We start from the raw sequence: 19304 nt of genomic DNA, 5'->3' as shown, positions 1-19304 counted from the left end.
TCAAGGAGCTGGAACCAGGAGGTCAGGCGTAACAGGTGGACATGAGGAAGGGCCTAGCGTGCTGATCTAAGTAGTGTAGACTTTATTTTAGCCTGACCAGACAATTTGAGGAGGGAGTTACTGGTGTTGAGAGAGACGGCTGACTGTGGCCCAGCGCTGGCCCCCCAAGTCACCCTCAGATCCACACGTCAGCTGGCAACTGGAATCCTGCTCTCCATCAGGTGAACACACTCCCCAGGCCCGCCCACCTTTCCTCCACCCCCGCCCTGAAGGTCCTCCAGTTGAGTCCCATTCTTTACAGGATGAGAACAAACTCCAGGTTCTGGCCCTGCCTCCTGCACTCCTCCCACCCAGAGCTCTGTGCACTTGTGGTTTTATCTGAAACACTGCTGGAAAACCTCTCCACTCGGGATCTCAGGTCAACTACACCCTTTCAAGGAAGCCTTCCCTCCTCTTAGGTTAGGTCATTTCCTTTGTTAGACTGCCTCAGAGACCTCGGTTCCTTTCTTACAAAATGCACACTCTCAGCATGGTGATATTTGTAACTGCTGTTACTCACTACAGTAACCTCCGTAAGAGCCAGGACCATGCTGGTTTCTGTTCATCACTAGATGCTCAGAGTCCAGCAGGGCGTGTGGCATTTATTCAGTGATTGATCAACATTACTAAATAAATATCAGACAAAAAATAAATTGGAGTAAGGAGGCAAGTCAAGTATGAGAGAAACCCTGTGAAAGCTAGTAAGGCCTGAACTAAGGCAGCGGTGGTAGAAGAGAAGTGGAACTTTTAAGGCAGAATAAGGCTAGCAGAGGTGGTGGAATTCCAGTTGAGCTATTTCAAATCCTAAAAGAGGATGCTGTGAAAGTGCTGCACTCAATACGCCAGCAAATTTGGAAAACTCAGCAGTGGCCACGGGACTGGAAACGGTCAATTTTCATTCCAGTCCCAAAGAAAGGCAATGCCAAAGAACGCTCAAACTCCCGCACAATTGCACTTATCTCACACGCTAGTAAAGTAATGCTCAAAATTCTCCAAGCCAGGCTTCAACAATACATGAACCGTGAACTTCCAGATGTTCAAGCTGGATTTAGAAAAGGCAGGGGAACCAGAGATCAAATTGCCAACATCCGCTGGATCATCGAAAAAGCAAGAGAGTTCCAGAAAAACATCTATTTCTGCTTTATTGACTATGCCAAAGCCCTCGACTGTGTGGATCACAATAAACTGTGGAAAATTCTGAAAGAGATGGGAATACCAGACCATCTGATCTGCCTCTTGAGAGGCAGGAAGAGACCTGTATGCAGGTCAGGAAGCAACAGTTAGAACCAGACATGGAACAACAGACTGGTTCCAAATAGGAAAAGGAGTACGTCAAGGCTGTATATTGTCACCCTGATTATTGAACTTATATGCAGAGTACATCATGAGAAATGCTGGGCTGGATGAAGCACAAGCTGGAATCAAGATTGCCGGAAGAAATATCAATAACCTCAGATATGGAGATGACACCACCCTTATAGCAGAAAGTGGAGAAGAACTAAAGAGCCTCTTGATCAAAGTGAAAGAGGAGAGTGATAAAGTTGGCTTAAAGCTCAACATTCAGAAAACTAAGATCATGGCATCCAGTGCCATCACTTTATGGCACATAGATGGAGAAACAGTGGAAACAGTGTCAGACTTTATTTTTTGGGGCTCCAAAATCACTGCAGATGGTGACTGCAGCCATGAAATTAAAAGACGCTTACTCCTTGGAAGGAAAGTTATGACCAACCTAGACAGCATATTAAAAAGCAGAGACATTACTTTGCCAACAAAGGTCCATCTAGTCAAGGCTATGGTTTTTCCAGTGGTCATGTATGGACGTGAGAGTTGGACTATAAAGAAAGCTGAGCGTGGAAGAATTGATGCTTTTGAACTGTGGTGTTGGAGAAGACTCTTGAGAGTCCCTTGGACTGCAAGGATATCCAACCAGTCCGTCCTAAAGGAGATCAGTCCTGGATGTTCATTGGAAGGACTGATGTTGAAGCTGAAACTCCAATCCTTTGGCCACCTGATGCAAAGAGCTGACTCATCTGAAAAGGCCCCAATGCTGGGAAAGATTGAGGGCAGGAGGAGAAGGGGACGACAGAGGATGAGATGGTTCCATGGCGTCACCGACTCAATGGACACGAGCTTGGGTAGGCTCCGGGAGTTGGTGATGGATAGGGAGGCCTGGCATGCTGCAGTTCATGGGGTCACAAAGACGTGGACACAACTGAGCGACTTAACTGACTGACTGACTGAAGGCTTGTTAAGCAGGAGGGAAGGATCAGAGATCATGTACTGATGCTTCAACAAGCAGGTGAAAAACAATACTATTAATAAAAACCCGGAATACAGGAGGAACAGCAGGTTTTAGGGAAAGAGGAGTTTTCAGTAAACTTAGATTTCTTTGAGATGTGCAGGTGGAAAGACCAACAGGCAGGTGAGACCCACTCCTGGAGCTCCGCAGGGAGGGTCAGGCTCAAGGATTTTTGGAAGTCTCTCTTTACAGACAATAGACGGTACACAGTGGAGGCTGTGGAAATATGTAAGTCCTCTACAGAGAGTGTACAGGATTTGACAGAAGCAGGACAAATCAGAACCATGGAGAAGGCAGAGAAAAGTGGGTGGGGAAATAACAAGAAATGATCAGAGAGGAACAGGAGAGAATGAAGAGAGCTGGATACCCCCAAAAACCAGTGGGGAAATATTTCAGGACAGTGTGGACAATAAAGCCAAAGCTTCAATAGAGATGTTTGAGGAAAAAGAGTACAGTGGACTGGACGATTTAGGAAGTCATCAGTGGTCACAGCTTTTGAGTGTTTCCAACAGAGTGAAAGGCACATGAAGGCGGTGTGGAGAGCCCAAAAGGAACGAACACAGGGGTTCCCAGTGAGAGATACCATGTCAAGGCTTATGTTGTTTTATGATGGGAGGGACTGAGCTGGTGTGAGGGCAGTTAGGAAAGGGGTTAGGGAGAATTTAACATGTAAGGGCATGATGGACAGAAAGATCTGGTAGGGAATGAAACACAAGGATAGCTGCTGTTGTTCAGTCATTAAGTCATGAGCGACTCTACAACCCCATGGATTGCAGCATACCAGGCTTTCCTGTCCTTCAGTATCTCCTGGAGTTTGCTCAGACTCTTGTCCATTGAGTCAGCGATCCCATCCAACCATCTCATCCTCTATTGTCCCCTTCTCTTTCCCTCAATCTTTCCCAGCATCAGGGTCTCTTCCAATGAGTGGGTGCTTTGCATCAGGTGGCCGAAGTACTTCAGCTAAAAGTTAATCTTGAACTGTTTTCCTCTTACACTAAGCAGAAGGTAAACACGATGGGATAGATAAATTCAAAAGACAAGAAACTGAAGAAATTCTCCATGGCATGGAGAGGAAACAATGTTATCTGTTAACTACAGCTGGGGAATCCAATGATGAGTATTTTTATAGTTCCTTTAGGGAAAGGAGCTGGCCAGGGAGAAGTAAAAAGATCCCTGAGCATTACTTTTGTCTGATGTCAGAAACCTTTGACTTGTAATATTATCTAGCAGCATGAGTCCAAGACTTTCTCTGACAACCCTGAGCGATCCACAAATGGGGAGGCAGGGAAAAGGCAGGTGCCAGGCTGGAACCACGGCTGGACATGTATAGGCCAAACAGGAAGAAAGACCAAGAGGGAAAGGGAGCTGAGGGCCTGGGGAGAGTGTGGACAGTGAAGTCTGCAGGAAGAAAAGCAAAGCAACGAGAGGCCACTATACTGGAGAAAAGGAAAGGGAACCAGGCCCCACCAAAGCCTGGACTAGACGGAGAGCCAGCAGGTGAGCAGCAGAGGTGGGGAGATGCACAACATACCGGCTATAGCTGGGCTCTGCTATCCTGGAGTATTACAGGCCTGCGAGAGAAAGTCAGGGTAAGGCCCCTCCACTGAGTTGCTTTGCTGGGTAGATACAAAAAGCCACTTGACTAGAAGAGGCCAGTAGGGCTTTTCTGTATCACATTCTGGGTCATTCACACGGATACATTACAGCAGAGCGATGACATGTGTTTCTAGGGTAACACTGCTTTTCTGCAATTCTTTTAAATAAAGTTGACTGATGACTAAATTTTATGCTTTAATATCTTGTTTAGATTTCATATACAAACATACAAACACATTTTCCATCCCTGTTTCTAGTTTAAAATATGAGGTCACCACTACGGTAGCTGAAAAAACTTCTCTAAGTTTTTTTTTTTTTTAAACAAATGACAAGGGAAATTCTTCAAAGATAAATTTAATATCAAATTCCCACAGCAACAAAAATTAGATTATCCTTTCATGCTAGGCTTCCAATAAAATTAAAATCTGGCTTCCAGCTAGCTTAGCATGTGACAGTATGTAGAATAATAAGAAGAAAAATACAAACCACACACCCTACAAAAGTTTATAGGAAATTTTTTAAAAAAAGAAGAAAAATTAAACCAGTATCATGCTCTTAGTCATTTCCAGGCCTCCTAAGTGTCATATCCCAGCCAACACTGTTTTAGTTAAACTAATATTACAGTTAATCAATAGTAAGACAAATTAGTTTGGAATAAAATATGCTACCGAAATACATGAGCTTCCCAGGTGGCACAGTGGTAAAGAATCCTCCTGTCAATGCATAAGATGCAAGAGACAGGAGGTTCAATCCTTGGGTCGGGAAGATCCCCTGGAGGAGGAAATGGCAACTGGCTCCAGTATTCTTGTCTGGAAAATCCCATGGACAGAGGAGCCTGGAGGACTACAGTCCACGGGGTCACAAAGAGTCAGGCACACTGAGCATGCACACACAAAAAATATATAATGCATTCAAAAGTAAAAATAACCGAGTTTACGACAATTTGGGACATTTGAAGCACTGCTCTCCATTTATAAGAAAAATATGAGACTTATTCAGATATATCTTCAACAGGTTACCATGACGCTTCATGAATTATTTAACTCTGCACTGATTACAATTATCATGAATATCATACTATTTCTTTCACGGTCACCAGCTGGGGCTTGGTAGCGTGTCATACAGAAATGTTAACTACGTTGTACTTGCTAGAGGAAGGAGTGACTACTACACGGACTGGATGCCTTAGAGATAAAGGCAGTTTCTGAATATCAAATCCCACTTCCTCACTGACATATAAAATTAAGTTCTTAAAAAAAAAGGAAAGAAAATGGTGGCATTAAGACAAGCCACGTTTAAAAATAAAACAAACCTCCAAGTCTGTTCCATGATATTTGCAATTGTAAAGGTCCCCCTAACCTGGCATGGCATGAACAACCTGGACTCCTGAGTATGTGAAAAGTAACTCCCTTCCAGCAGATCTTCTTCATGGAGACTCTTAACTCCTCTTCTGCATCCTCGCTTTTGGAAAGCTTCTCAAGTATCCTTACATCTTCTAACTATTAAGTTTTCCTCACTCCAATTTGAAGTCATGAATTATATACCACAATTTGCAGTATGTAGACAGAAACTGACTACACTAAAAAAATATATAATTTCAAAATTTAGAGCAATTCCTGAGAACACAAATTCCCTGTAAATTAAAGTCTTCCATTTCCCCAAAACAAACTATTGCTTTATCAAGAATGAATGTGTCTGTTCAGTCGTGTCTGACTCTTTGCAACCCCATGGACTGTAGCTTGCTAGGCTCCTATGTCCATGTGATCTTCCAGGCAAGAATACTGGAGTGGGTTGCCATTTCCTAATCCACGGGAATCTTCTCAACCCAGGGATTGAACCCGAGTCTCCTGCGTCTTCTGCATTGGCAGGTTGGTATATACAACTCTTTAGATGCTGTTAGAACCTTCTCGCACATAAAAATTCTGTCTTCTATTTTTGGACTTTGATAAATACCTAAGGAATAATGAGCTTTTATTTATGGCATGTCTCCTGTAACCTAAACTTTCAACTGTGAATTATACAAATTAATTTGATTCTCAGAGTAATCCAATGAGCCCTATCTTACAGAAAAGGAAACAAGTTCGAGAAGTTAAATGACATGCCCTAGATTACCAAGCGAGCAAGCAGTAGAGTCCTAACTCCCTTTAGCTTCAGCATTTATACGGAGTCTTCATTTTGGCTAGTAATACAGTATCTGTTATTGCTTTGTCAATTTCACCATAAATCCTCTGACATTTTCTCAATATATTTACACAAAAGGCTGAACAGTTCTGCTGCAAAAATATCAACTTCTCTATTATTCTAGCACAGATACCATCATTCAATAACTACGTTAATCGTGAGATTCATCAGCAATTATTTTGAAAGCAGCAAAATGAGCCGGTAAATTTTTTTCCCATGTGTAGATAACATGCTTTTAAATCCTAAAACTTTAACATATGGTTAAGAAAAATATCATGGGACATGCACAAACTTTCTTCTGTATACTACTTCAACATTCTTTCTTGAACTGTCTTTAAAAACTTCTATTTAGATCTTTGTTGAGTCTATTTAAACTGATAAATTTTACAGATGTAAAGGTGAAAATCCCTTCACTGTTAAAAAAAAAATCATTGACATGAGGAAGTTAACAGGTGGTGAACTTCCCTAGAAATGTGGTAAGAGAACATAAAAGTTTACATCAAAACAAAGTTAAAACATTTCTTAGTGTCAGCATTTCTGATTTATATTCCATTTCATTCAAAACACTGGAAATACATTTTGCAGATAATATTACTCCTAAATTACATCTTCAAAGTCAGGAATTTTTACCACGTGGAGATGGGTTATGGCAAGTCTTACAAAACTGTTTAATATAAGACCAAAGCAGAAGGTATATATATGTAAGTATAATATTCAGAAAGTGAGTATAAGTGTTTAGCATTGCATTTTTAATATCGTACATATTCACACAGTACTTTATAAACCATGAGATGCCTTCATACCATGCTATCTGATCCTTGCAAACAATGGCGGTGAGAAGAGCACAGGTGGTATTTCCTTATACACAGCAGAAAAACTGAGGCTTACCCTTAGGTCATTCAGGTGGTAAGTAGCACAGGCCCAGCCTAAAATGAACTATATGACATATGTTAGTTCCCTTCTACCTTCCCATTTAGGAATACTCACTGCCTCCTTAACTGTGGACTAAGTGGGCAAAAATGACACTGTCACGAATAAAAAAAACCATATCTAGATCCAGAAAAAGCCCATTTGAAGATGAGCAAAAAGTTCTAAAACATTTTAAAATATGAAAATATTTTAAGTATTAAAATATTCAATTTCTAATAATAACATTTTAAAAAGCCACACAAGCCCTATTTTAACAATTTAGTCATCTTTTGGTCACTGGCAGTCTCATTCCACTAGTTTTTCTTAAGTTTTTTTTTTTTAATTTGACTACTGTTTATTTAATCATTTGTGAGTTGGAAACAGGATTTCTTGTCTTTTATTGGACACTGTTCAAACTGAACTGCATATGAAACTCTACTGCTCTGTCTATATTTTGCTAACATTTTTATTGGAGCATAGCTGTCTAACAATGTTGTGTTACTTTCTACTGTACTGGTAAAATGAATCAGCTATACATATACATATATTGCCTTTTTTTGGATTTCCTTCTCATTTAGGTAACCATAGAGCACTGGGTAGGGCTCCCTGAGCTACCCAGTGGTCAAGAATTCTTAATGTCACTCACTAAACAAATATATTGTAAGCACTTCCTAAATGCCGGGATATATTCTAGGCGCTGGAAATTAAGAAAAACAAAACAAAAAAAATTGTGTCTTCACTGAGGTTACATTCCAGGACGCAGACAATAAATAGGTAAAATAATGAGTGTATCTGGTGGGGGCACAGGAGCTACAGAGAAAAGTTAAAAACGGAAAGAGGATAAGGAACGGGCGTGTGTTTTGGGGAGCGAGGGGAAGGAAGCCGTAGGATGTTACCCGTTCACCTGGCAAAGTTTATTACCCACATTCAACAGCTGTTAAGTCAGTCATCACGATAAGCGCTACGTGGGAAGAGAATTTACACACTCCTGACATTTCCATCCTCTCCTACTTCAAGAAACAAAAAGAAAATTATTAGACTCCTCGGCACTTTTGCTCTGTACCCCGATTTCTGTATCAGACCTTGTTTAAGGAGAGAGCAAGCGCGGGGCAAAAAAAAAAAAGTTCGACCAGTGGTAACAATACCAGTTTGGGAGACCGAAGTTCTTAACAATCGAGTGGGTGATCCCGCGGCGATCGCTCGCTGCCCCGTGTGGCCATCGCCCTTCCAGCGGGCAGCCGGCGCCCGGCTCCGTCGGTTTGCCCCCCAAACCCCGCGCCGCCGCGGCCGCGGCCTCCGGCTCCCCCCAGCCCCCTGCGGCCTGGCCGGCCGGCCATTCCCCAGCCCGCCCACTACCCGCAGCCAGCTCGGCGCGCAGGGGCCGCCCCCGCCGCCCGCCGGCCCCTCGCCGGCTGCCACGTAACCCTTCGCGGGAACCAGGAACTGCGCGGCCAGCGGGAGGGGGCGGCGTGCGCGGTGGCCGAGGGGGCGACGCGGCGGCCCCGGCCCCTGCGGGCGGGCGGCGGCCAGGCCCCCGGGTCTCCGCAGCCCCAGGCCAGCGCGGGGCGGGGCGGGCCCGCTCTTCGGGGGCCTGGAGGCCGGCACCTCCCCCGCCCCCTCCCCCCCCCCCGGCCGGGGTCCCCCCGCAGTCCCGGACCGAGGGGCTGAGCTGGAAGCCCGGGCCGGCGGCGGGGAGGGCGGTTGGGGCGGGCTGGGCTCACCTCGAACATGAGCCCCAGCAGGAAGACCATCGCCACACAGGAGACGATGTCCGCGTGATTCTGCAGGACGAATTCGTGGCTCAGGACCGGGGGGCTCTTGCTGCTCTTCTTGCGAATCGCCATGGTGAAGCCGCCGCCCGTGCCTGCAGGTGCTCCGCCCCGGCTCCGCTTTCCCAGCTGCTCACCGACTCTCCGCCGCCGCCGCCTCCCTTTGGCTGCTCCTCACAGCCCCGCCGCTGCCGCGCGCTGGGGCTTCACTTCCCATCCCACAGCCAGTACGCAGCCGCCTGGGCCACCCGAAGAAAAAAAAAAAAAAAAAAAGGCGAGCCCACGGCGGAAAGCGAGCATGCGCACTGGGAGGGACGGCGCTCTCTAGTGCCGCGGCCACTCTTGCGAGCCCACAGCGCCGCCTAGGGACCGGAGGCCGTCCGCCCGCGGCCGGGCCGGTGGAAGGAACCTGAGCGGTGCCCCGCCGGCTCCGCGCCGGGGCAGGGGTTGGGAGTCGTTTGAGGCGCGAGCTCCCTGCGTCCCTTTAACAGGCTGAGTCCGCGCCGCGGTCCGAGGGCGACCACGTGCTACAGCGTGCACTGCTGTAAGCGTTTTCCCCCTGCTCTCCTGGCCACACAAGGCTTGGGTGTCAGTGCCTGCTTCCACGTCGATTGTCACTTCTTGAAAGCCAGTGCCACCAGCAAGATACTCTTGCTGACTACAGCTTAACTACATAAGGATAGGGCCATTCTTTGGTGTTCGCATCTGCCTTAAAAGTTAACCAGAATTATTATTAACACACCTGAGGACTTTTTCTTGTTCTTTGTAGCCTTGAGCTAGTTTTTAAAAAAGAACAACTCCTATTTGGTCTCACCTGTCCATTCCCATCCCCCAACGGGTGTCCGACTGAAGAGATCAGCTTGGGTTTACTGGCTTCTTACTTTTTAACACTTCTTGGTTATCAACGAGATAGTTTTAAAAGTTTATGGATTAGACATAGCCTTCTTTCTCATACTTCTACCCAATATAAGACTTCTGGTATACTTTCTCCCGATGAACTGAATCACTGTCTACGCATTTGCCAAATCTAGAAACCAAGTCATCCTGGAGTGATCTCTTTCAGCGTCCTTCGTATACAGACTATTGCCACACCCAGGCCATTCAGTCCCTCTCCCCATCTATCACTGCTGCAGCCTCAGGAGGGGACTCATCTCTAGCCTACAATATTACAACTCTGGTGAATCCACTAATGGTTTAAGAACATGGGTTTTTAAATCAGAATTCTGATCACTTACTACCTGTATGATCATGGAAGTTACTTCATCTCCATGAAACTCAATTCCTCATTTATTTATTTAGGTATTCAAAAATTTTATTGGTTATCTACCGTATGTTAAGCACTGAGGATAAAGAACTGAAGGAAAAATACAGTTGAACCTATTCTTACAGGCTTTCATTCTAGTATGAGAAGAGGGTCTTTATACAAGATTTAAAACGTGAAATGTAAATTGAGATGAGAGTTCTGGAGAAAAAGAAAGAAAGGGGATTAGGGAAAATGGGAAATTACATTTGCCTGATGACTTGAACAGGTGAGGGAGCAAACCATGTGGATATCATCAATAAAAAGAATTGTACCTATTTTGGCAATTAAATGAGATGATTCAAAGAAAGTGCTTAGTAGAGAGTTAGGTATGAATGTTAACTATTGTTATTTTCCTACTTTCTGATCAAACAATTACCAGTTTTACTTACTTGCAAATCCCCTTTCAATTTTCATATTAAAATGATGCTTTTAACAGAACTTTTCAAAATTTTGTCATGATTTCCCTTCTCCTTCACGGAAAGCTGGTGTGTGCATGCTCAGTCACATCCCACTCTTTGCCGGACTATAGCCCTCCAGGCTCCTCTGTCCATGGACTTTCCCAGGCAAGAATACTGGAGTGGGTTGCCATTACTTCCTCCAGGGGATCTTCCTGACTTAGGGATTGAACTGGAGTCTCCTGTGTCTCCTGCATTGGAGAGAGGCTGTAGGGTCTAGGGAAAGCTTTTTTTTGGATATGATCTATTTTTTAAAAATTAATTTTCTGAAGTGTAGTTGATTTACAATGTCATGTAATTTCTGAATAGCAAAGTGATTCAGTTATACATATATTCTTTTTCATATTCTTTTCCATTATGGTTTATCTCAGTACATATTTCTCCGTACTATACAGTAGGACCTCTCTGCTTATCCATTCTATATGTAATAGTTTATATCTGCTAATCCCAAACTCCCACATCATTCCTGGATATGATCTGTTGTATGTTTGCACACAGAGACAATGACCCAATAGAGACGCTTCTTCTGTAGGAGATTCCTACAGATCTGTAAGAGGTGATGGTGTCTAGTGTACAAGCAGAGGACCCATGGTAACAGGGATAGTGTTCCCATAGTAACCAGAGGAGAGCAGAGTCTGTGGATAGGTTAAGAATGGCCAGATGAAGTTGTCTTCTGTTTGCTTCTATTGTCTCAGTAAAATATGACATGAAATCATCAGGAGTGGATATAGCATATTGGAGATTGAAGAGAAAATAGGGTAAAATTGTGGGAGGGCGAATGGATTAGAGGAATGTAATCAGACAGCAGTGCCTCCTTGAGACTTGGAAACCTTGGGGATCTATATTTAAAGTGAGACTCTGGACTTCATGGTGATCCAATGGTTAAGAATCTGCCTTCCAATGCAGGGGACAAGGGTTACATCCCTGGTCTAGGAAGATCCCACATTCCGTGGAGCAACTAAGCCCACAACTGCTGAGCCCGTGCTCTGGAGTTGGTGCTCCACATCAAGAGAAGCCACCGACCTGAGAAGCCAGCACACAGCAACTAGAGAGTAGCCCTGCCTCTTCCCAACTAGAAAAAGCCCGCACTCAGCAACAAAGACCCAGCACAGCCAAAAAATAGAATAAATAAAAATTTTTTAAAAAAGTGAAACTAGTAAGCAGAGTCCCATAATTGTTTCCAGTCCCCTCACCTTGCTTGGATACAGCTCTGGAGAAGGCAGGGAGCTGGGGTTTGCCAGGCTAGCATGATGGAGGGGCAGGGGAAGGGGACTGCAGATGAGGCCCGGGCTGCAAGGAGGTAGCTGTGCTCCTTCCACCCTCCACTCCATCCTTTTTTGCTGTGAAAGGCAAACCTCTCCAGACCACCTCACCGAGACTCCCTGGCGCTGTGACTTCTAGTTGACTTCAGCCAGTGGAAGGCCGTGGCCCCAAACCAGGAAAGAGTTGGGGGTTTATTCTCCCTCGGTTCTCTTCTCGTCTTAAGGTGGCTCTCGCTGGGGCCATGTTCTCCTGAGGCCACAGCCCCTGTCAGCCTTTCTCTCACATCCTAGCTCGCACTGGGCTCAGCACCTCCTCTCCGCTGCCTCTTTAGTTTGTTCCCAGTGCCCAAGAGCCGCCCTGTCTCCAGTTGGTTCCCTCAGTCAGCCTGCTCCTCTGTGCACAGGCCTTTCATGGCACTCCCTCCATCCCGGCCTCTCCTGAGTGAGCCATCCATGGCTTGCCGGTTCCATATTCCCAGATACAGAGTGCTGGGGTCTCAGCCTTGGGGGTGCCCGTGGGGTGGAAGATGGTTGGAGCGGGGCTAGTTGGCCGAGCAGGACATGGTCAGAGAGTGGGATGCTGGGGATGATGAATCCAGAGGGCCTGTGGTCACTGGCAATGAGACGGGAAAGGCATGATGAAGGGCGCAGGTGGCCGGAGGGGATGGAGGGGCGCACGTTGGAAGCGATGAGTGAGGCAGTGGGAGGGGAGGGTGCCCTCCACACACTTCATGGATGTTCTGTCACCAAGAGGGAGTCGAGCAGAACAGAAGGGAGCCAGTGAAGGAGCCAGGTGCTGACGCTGGGCACGAATGAAGAGGATGAAGAGGAGTTGGGCGGCGCTTGGTGAGCGGGTGATGGTGCTGGGGTGGAGGACACTGGGTGGTGTAGTTGGAGGGCATGGGCTTCCAGCGAGGTGGGGGTTTTGAGCAGATGAGAGAGAGAGCTGTCTGTGAGCAGCAGCGAGGGCCATGGGAACCTCCACTCCTCCTCTCGGCTCTGTGGCAGGCAAGGCGTGGGAGGGAGAGCAGGTTTCAGTTTCCAGTTAAGCTGCACCAGGTTTCCAGGCAAGAGGGTGAAGAAAATATGCAAAAGGGGGTGGGGAGTTGTAAAGGATCTGGCACAGCTGGAGTGCTAGGGGATGCAGTGGAAGGGTGGGGAGTGGGGAGGTTAGCGTCAGTTGAATAAGGGGAGGAAAATCCACGTGGGGGAGGATGTGCTGGTGGTGGTTGATGCTGGAGACTTGCCTCCAAGGGGACTCAGGTGGAGAGCATCCTGCTGCATGGGGCAATTACCCAGGTGGCCATTTAGGGGAGAATGGGGAATCATTTCTAATTTTAGCTTCCTTTTTAGGGTGGGCTGCTTCAGAAGCTTTCTGGGGGGAAGGGGCACTGCCATGAAATCCTCTGAAGGTGGGTCATGGTGGTGGGGAAAGTGGTCTTATGAGGCCCTCAGGGCTCTAGAGACCTCTCTTAAGCAGACTGATTGCTCAGGCGTGTCCACCTCTGGCGGCCATCATGGTTCCAGCATGGTGCTGGCTCCTATGTGTCCAGGAGTTATGTTCTGGGTAAGTGATGTACAGGCATTATGTTCTGGGTAAGTGATGTTTTGGCAAGTGTCACTTGGACCCCAGGATATTTTTAATAATTTAGAAAAGAACAAAGAGAAGATTGTTTGAAACTGAGTCTGTCCAGGAAAAACTGTGGCATAGGGTTGCTGTAATTATGAGAAATATAGAAGAAATGGAAAGACGATCTTTGCCCTCCAAAGAGTTATTTCTAGTTGGTTGTACAAGTATTAAAAAGGGGAAAAAAACAGTTCTGAGATGATGTGAAAGTAAGTGCAACAAGCATGTGTCTAATAAAAGGAAGAACTAAAATGTAACTGTTGGGTTTTACCATCTCCCAGGGGACAGAATTCACTTTCATGCACTGGAGGAGGAAACGGCAACCCACCCCAGTGTTCTTGCCTGGAGAATCCCAGGACGGCGGAGCCTGGTGGGCTGCCGTCTATGGGGTCGCACAGAGTCGGACACGACTGACGCGACTTAGCAGCAGGGGACAGAAGGAAGGAAAATGAGAAACTAATATTTGTTGCATGACTACTATGCTCCAGGTTACATCATTTAGTTTTCATAGAAACCCTATGAAATAGTTGTTAAAATTTTAAAATGGGGAAACTGAGGCTCAGAGAGGTTAAGTAATTTGCCCAAAGTCCCAGCGCTGGCAACCTGTTTGTCTGACAGATCCATTCTTACTTCAATATAAACAGTCCTCCAGGAGTTTTACTTACCAGGATGACCTTGAACTTTCAGAAAGTGATGATTCTCAACCTAATCCACTGAAGAAACTGGCTCTGATGGAAACACAGAGCTCAATAATTAAAAAAAAAAAAAAAAGCAGATCATATCATTTATCTGTTTACATGCTATTGTCAAATCATTTACAGTAAGTTTTAAGAACATAAAATTGCATTCATACTGTGAGGAGGAAATTGTATTTCTATGAGGAAGCAAAATCACTGCTTTAATAGGTGGAAATGATATAATTTTCTTGAGTATAAATGTTACTGCTATTGAAACTATAAACCAAATTTATAATATGGTGTTGTTACTCTTAGAAAAGATTGGCAGGGAGAGCCGACTGGTAATGAAAAGACTTTGACCCATTCATACCACTCTTGGGTCCTGCTAAGGGCAGGACTGTGACCTTCTGACCTCTAGAAGCTTAAGGAACCCTAGGTGGAGCATCTATCCTTTAAACCATAACTTACTTCACTTTGCTGCTGCTGCTGCTAAGTCGCTTCAGTCGTGTCCGACTCTATGCGACCCCACAGACGGCAGCCCACCAGGCTCTGCCGTCCCTAGGATTCTCCAGGCAAGAATACTGGAGTGGGTTGCCATTTCCTTCTCCAGTGCATGAAAGGGAAAAGTGAAAGTGAAGTCGCTCAGTCATGTCCGACTCTTAGCGACCCCATGGACTGCAGCCCACCAGGCTCCTCCGTCCATGGGATTTTCCAGGCAAGAGTACTGGAGTGGGGTGCCATTGCCTTCTCCTTACTTCACTTTAGTTTCACTTAATTTAGCACACCAACGGCCCAAGTTAATGTTTCTCTGTTAGACTAGAGATCAGTTTCAGAAAGTGGTGAACACAAAGTGCAGAAGTAGAGACAGGAAGCGCAAATGGTTTCAAGAAGGTTAGCTTTGAAGGGGAGGAGAGAGCGGGGTAGGTCACTAAAGAATAGGGGGTTAAGGTAGGTCTTGTGTTTGCTTGTGAAGGATGTGACAGTTGAGCATGTTTAGATAATGAGAGAAGGCAAAAGAGGAAGAGGTGGAAGTCATCGGGGAAGTGGGGAGAGGTGGGAAGATTGATGGGTTGAGGTCTTGAAGGTCTGGGTCCTCCAGAACATAGGTAGAGGGTTAACTTTCTATAGGAGGGGACATCTCTTTTCACACTGAAATGAAGGAGGGAGAAGGAGAGGTCAGTAGACACAAGGCAGTCATGGAGCTGAGTGGAGGTTCTCCCCACGGTGCTGAGATCGGGGCGGACAGTGCCAGGAAGACTGTGAGCTACAATCCTATTTTGAAGGAATGAGTGGGGAATAACAGCCATAGTGTGGAATTAAAGATGGTGATAGGAGCAGGGTGATGGAGGGGTTGGGATGGGAGACTGTCAGCCCCACTAAAGGGGCTTGGTGATTTGAGGGGAGGGTTAGGACATAGTTTTGGCAACCCATCAAAGGCATGTTTGGTGCAGTGGTGGAGGATGTAGGAGGTTTTCTTTATACTTAAGTAGATTATCTTATTATAACTCTCCTAGTTGCAAGGGACTGAAAACAAAGAGTCAAAAGATTCAACGGATTCAGAAGAAAAGTTTTGGGAACTGGGACACGTTGTGGATTTTAGGAACTAGAACCAGCCACTTGACCTTATCAGGACCCTCTCTCCATAAATCTTTTTTTCTGTCTTTTGTTTCAAGTTGGCTTTGTTTTTCCCTATAGTCAATGGACTTTATTTACATGTCAGAGAACATGGTCCCTTGCAAGTTTTACCAGAACAATCCCAAGAAAAGATCTAGACTAGGGTGGCTTGGTTGTATGGTAATTTCTAGGACATGTGCTTTTCCCATGGGTAGGGTGTGTCTATTATTAGAAGGTGTAGAGGAAGGGTGTTGGGCAAATAAGAACATGAACCAACATAGGTGATCCAGAGAACAAGGTTCTAAAGGTAGAGGAACAGCAGCAGGTGTTGGATCAAGGGAGAAAAATCCAACAGCATATGAACATGAGTGAATGAGGATAATGGATGGAATAGAATAAATGACTTGTGTTTGAGGCAATAGCCAAGGATTCTGGAAATGGGCACAGGGTGGATTTCTGAAATAAACTCAGCAGACAGAGATAGAGGAGGGGTCTTTGAATTTGTTTCACCAGCAAGAGGGCCTCAGGGGCTTCTCAGTTGATAGAAGAATCCCATGAGACCTGAGAGACATGGGTTCAATTCCTGTGTCGGGAAGATCCCCTGGAGGAAGGAAATGGCAATCCACTCCATATTCTTGCCTGAAGAATTGCATGGACAGAGGAACCTGGCAGGCTACAATACAGTAGATGGAGTTGGAAAGAGTTGGACTGGACGAAGCATGCAGGCACACTACTGTGCTATGCAGGAGGGTTTTAGTTCTCGTGAACAGACAGAAAAATAGTGGTTGGTAAGTGGTTCCTGGTAAGACTGGTACGTGAGGTCACAGCAGAATATTAGGGGGATGTTTCATGAAGTAACTGGAGACTTACCTGCCAGGTAACTCCTCTGACAGGAAGGCCACCCAGTCATTCATGTTCACCTGAGGAGTGTGAAATAATGAGTGCATTGTTCTGTGCCAAAAGCTTTGCTCAACTGTTTCTAAAATTAGAAGGTCTTATGCCTCAGGGAATTCATGACTGGTGGAGCTGACATGATGTCTTGTAGCCATCAGAAAAATGGTGTATGGCTCAGTGCCCAGTAGAGCCAAGGTCTTGGGGTTATGGCCAAAGATGCTTTGGAGGCATTTCCCTGTTTGCATCAGCCCTTGTGCTCAAAGACAAAGCTTCCAGCGCAACTGAAAACAATTAAAATGTGTATAATTCTTTGCAGTCCCCCAAGCACTGCTGATATACATTATTAATTTTAATCTTCATATCAACCAGGAACATAATGTTTTCCCTATTTCAAATAAGGAAGCTTCTGCTCAGTAAAATAACATAAGACTTTACAACTACTACACTTTAATTCCCAAGGTGAAGAATGTGCATTTTATCTTGTAAAGTTATGGTAAGATTTTACTAAACAGTAAATATAGTGCTTTGTGGAGCTTAATTGGTATGAGGCCAAGTGAAATCATTAGGGAATATGTGAGTGTGTTCTGTTAACAAAATAAACAGCAACTAACATTTATGGGGTGCCAAGCACTGTGCTAAACACAATGAACATTTAATACTCACAACTCCTCATTGTGTTGAGTTAGGTACCACTGTCAGTCTTTATAGATGAGGAACTAATTGGACAAATAATATTCCTAAACCATTACAGCCACCACCACTACCATGATGAATGGAAACAGGAATAGGCCACGTTCAGGGAAATCAATCAGTAGCAGTTTATTTTAACTCAGGAAATGAGCACTAGGCCAGGGAAGGAAAGAGATAGGGATAAACCGCTGAGACAGTGTAAGAGAAATGATGGTCTGTATTCATACCTGTAAAGCAAGCCCCTTTCATTTCCTAAGCGGTTTATCACTCTGGGGCATCTCTCACACCCACCAGCATTTTCTTTGGTCTTCAGATGGTAGCTACACCCTCAAACGATAATGTAAATATTCCCTTGCCAAGTGGTGTAGGGATTAAAAGAAATAAGAGCAACCAGGGACAAATTCAGCTGAGGACCTGGGAGAGTGGTGATGCTATTTAACCCAAATGGTGATTTGGGAAGGGGAGGTGATCAGGAATATGAGATTGTCGAGTAAGCAGAAGAGTTCAGTTTTAGACAGATGGAATTTCTTCACACTGACGTCTGGACTTGGTCAGACAGCCACATGAACAGTTCCTGCCGATAGCAAAAGATTCAAGCTCTAGCATATATTTGGTGGTGATGGTTAACACGACTAAACGGTTTAGCTCTTTGAAGTGGTGAATGAAAACAAAGAAGAAAAACAAATTTAGTCTTGGGAGTGCCTGTAGTGAAGAGGCCAAAGTGGGGCAATCGGGATCTTGATTGTATATCATCATTTAATAACAATGGTTTTCAGAGTACTTTTCTAACTAATGTCCCTGAAGTCTCCATACACTCTGGATGATGAAGCTTTTAAGAACTCACAACAGTCTCTTAGTCTTTAATCCTATCCTAACAAGTGATTTGTTTTAGGCTTAAATGCTATTGCAGGGAATGTGTTGGTCCAAAGAACAGTATTATAAAATATTTCCTCTGAAGTTGAAATTCATTAAAAAATACTAAATGAGACAATTAATAAAACCAGGGAAGAAAAGGACAATGATTATATTAAAAAACTGAACTCCGAGAAAAACTGCTTTAAAACTAGCTTCCAGGAAGGCAGAGTGTGAACATGGTGAATTAAGTAAGATATTTGTCCCATGCAGAGTGTATGAAGCATGGTTAATTATTAATATCCTATGGATCCTCCCAAATCTGGAGACTCTGGTGGGTTTGGGAAGCTATACATGTTTTCAAAGTTCCCTCTCATTTAGTCTCACTTTCTTGCAACCAGTGAAGTTGCTCAGTCGTGTCCGACTCTTTGCGATCCCATGGAGCCTACTAGGCTCCTCCATCCATGGAATTTTCCAGGCAAGAGTACCGGAGTGGATTGCCATTTCCTTCTCCAGGGGATCTTCCCGATCCAGGAATCGAACCCAGGTCTCCTGCATTGCAGGCAGACGCTTTACCATCTGAGCTACAAGGGAAGCCCGAAGTTCCCTAGGTGATTCTAATAATTAGTCAAATCTGACAAGTCTTAGACTAATAAAGGGCTTCCTTGGTGGCTCAGGTGGTAAAGAATCCGCCAGCTATTCAGGAGACCTAGGTTCTGTTCCTGGGTCGGGAAGATCCCCCAGAGAAGGGAATGGCTACCCACTCCAGCATTCTTGCCTGGGGAATTCCAAGGACAAAGGAGCCTGGTGGGCTATGATCCACAGGTCCCAAAAGTTGGAGAAAAACTTTTTCTCTAGCTCTAAAATCTGAAAGAAATTTCATTCTGTGAACACTGAAGAACACTGAATAATAAAATACACAATGTCCTCAATAGCATAACAAAAAAAAACAGGTAAGAGATTTTATGTGTGATCTTACACTGACTTTGAGAAATAAAACCCCATGACATAAAACTAAATTCTGTTCATTTGAGTAAAGAACCATATGGGTCAATGGGAAAAATTATATTCCTTGGTCCTTTTCAGGAATTCTGATTCAATAAATATGGTTAGGGACCATAAATTTGCTTATTT

At 44.9% G+C, this 19304-nt stretch overlaps 1 protein-coding gene across 7 annotated transcripts in view; it reads right to left on the bottom strand.

Moving 5' to 3' along the window:
• The window catches only part of TRAM1 (translocation associated membrane protein 1), a 31627-nt gene extending 22647 nt beyond the window's left edge, over positions 1-8980 (bottom strand). For 2 of the 7 annotated variants that reach the window (XM_081501772.1, XM_081501769.1), the window contains exons 1-3: positions 8749-8980; positions 7953-8034; positions 6922-7054 (exon numbers count right to left, since the gene is read on the bottom strand). In XM_081501772.1, the coding sequence (XP_081357898.1) occupies positions 6922-6924 (3 nt within the window). In that variant the 5' untranslated portion in view covers positions 6925-7054; positions 7953-8034; positions 8749-8980. Of the gene's footprint in view, positions 1-6921; positions 7055-7948; positions 8035-8172; positions 8402-8748 lie in introns of those variants that run through there. The other 5 variants (XM_081501768.1, XM_081501767.1, XM_081501770.1 and 2 more) reach the window with 4 other exon arrangements.
• Between the last annotated feature and the right edge of the window lie 10324 nt (positions 8981-19304).

This window comes from Giraffa tippelskirchi, chromosome 6 (assembly GCF_054371585.1).
Source record: "Giraffa tippelskirchi isolate mGirTip1 chromosome 6, T2T-mGirTip1v1.2.pri, whole genome shotgun sequence".
NCBI classification, from domain to species: Eukaryota; Metazoa; Chordata; class Mammalia; order Artiodactyla; family Giraffidae; genus Giraffa; species Giraffa tippelskirchi.
The sequence above is the reverse complement of the archived record's forward strand: the minus strand, read 5'-3'. Positions and strand labels throughout refer to the sequence as shown.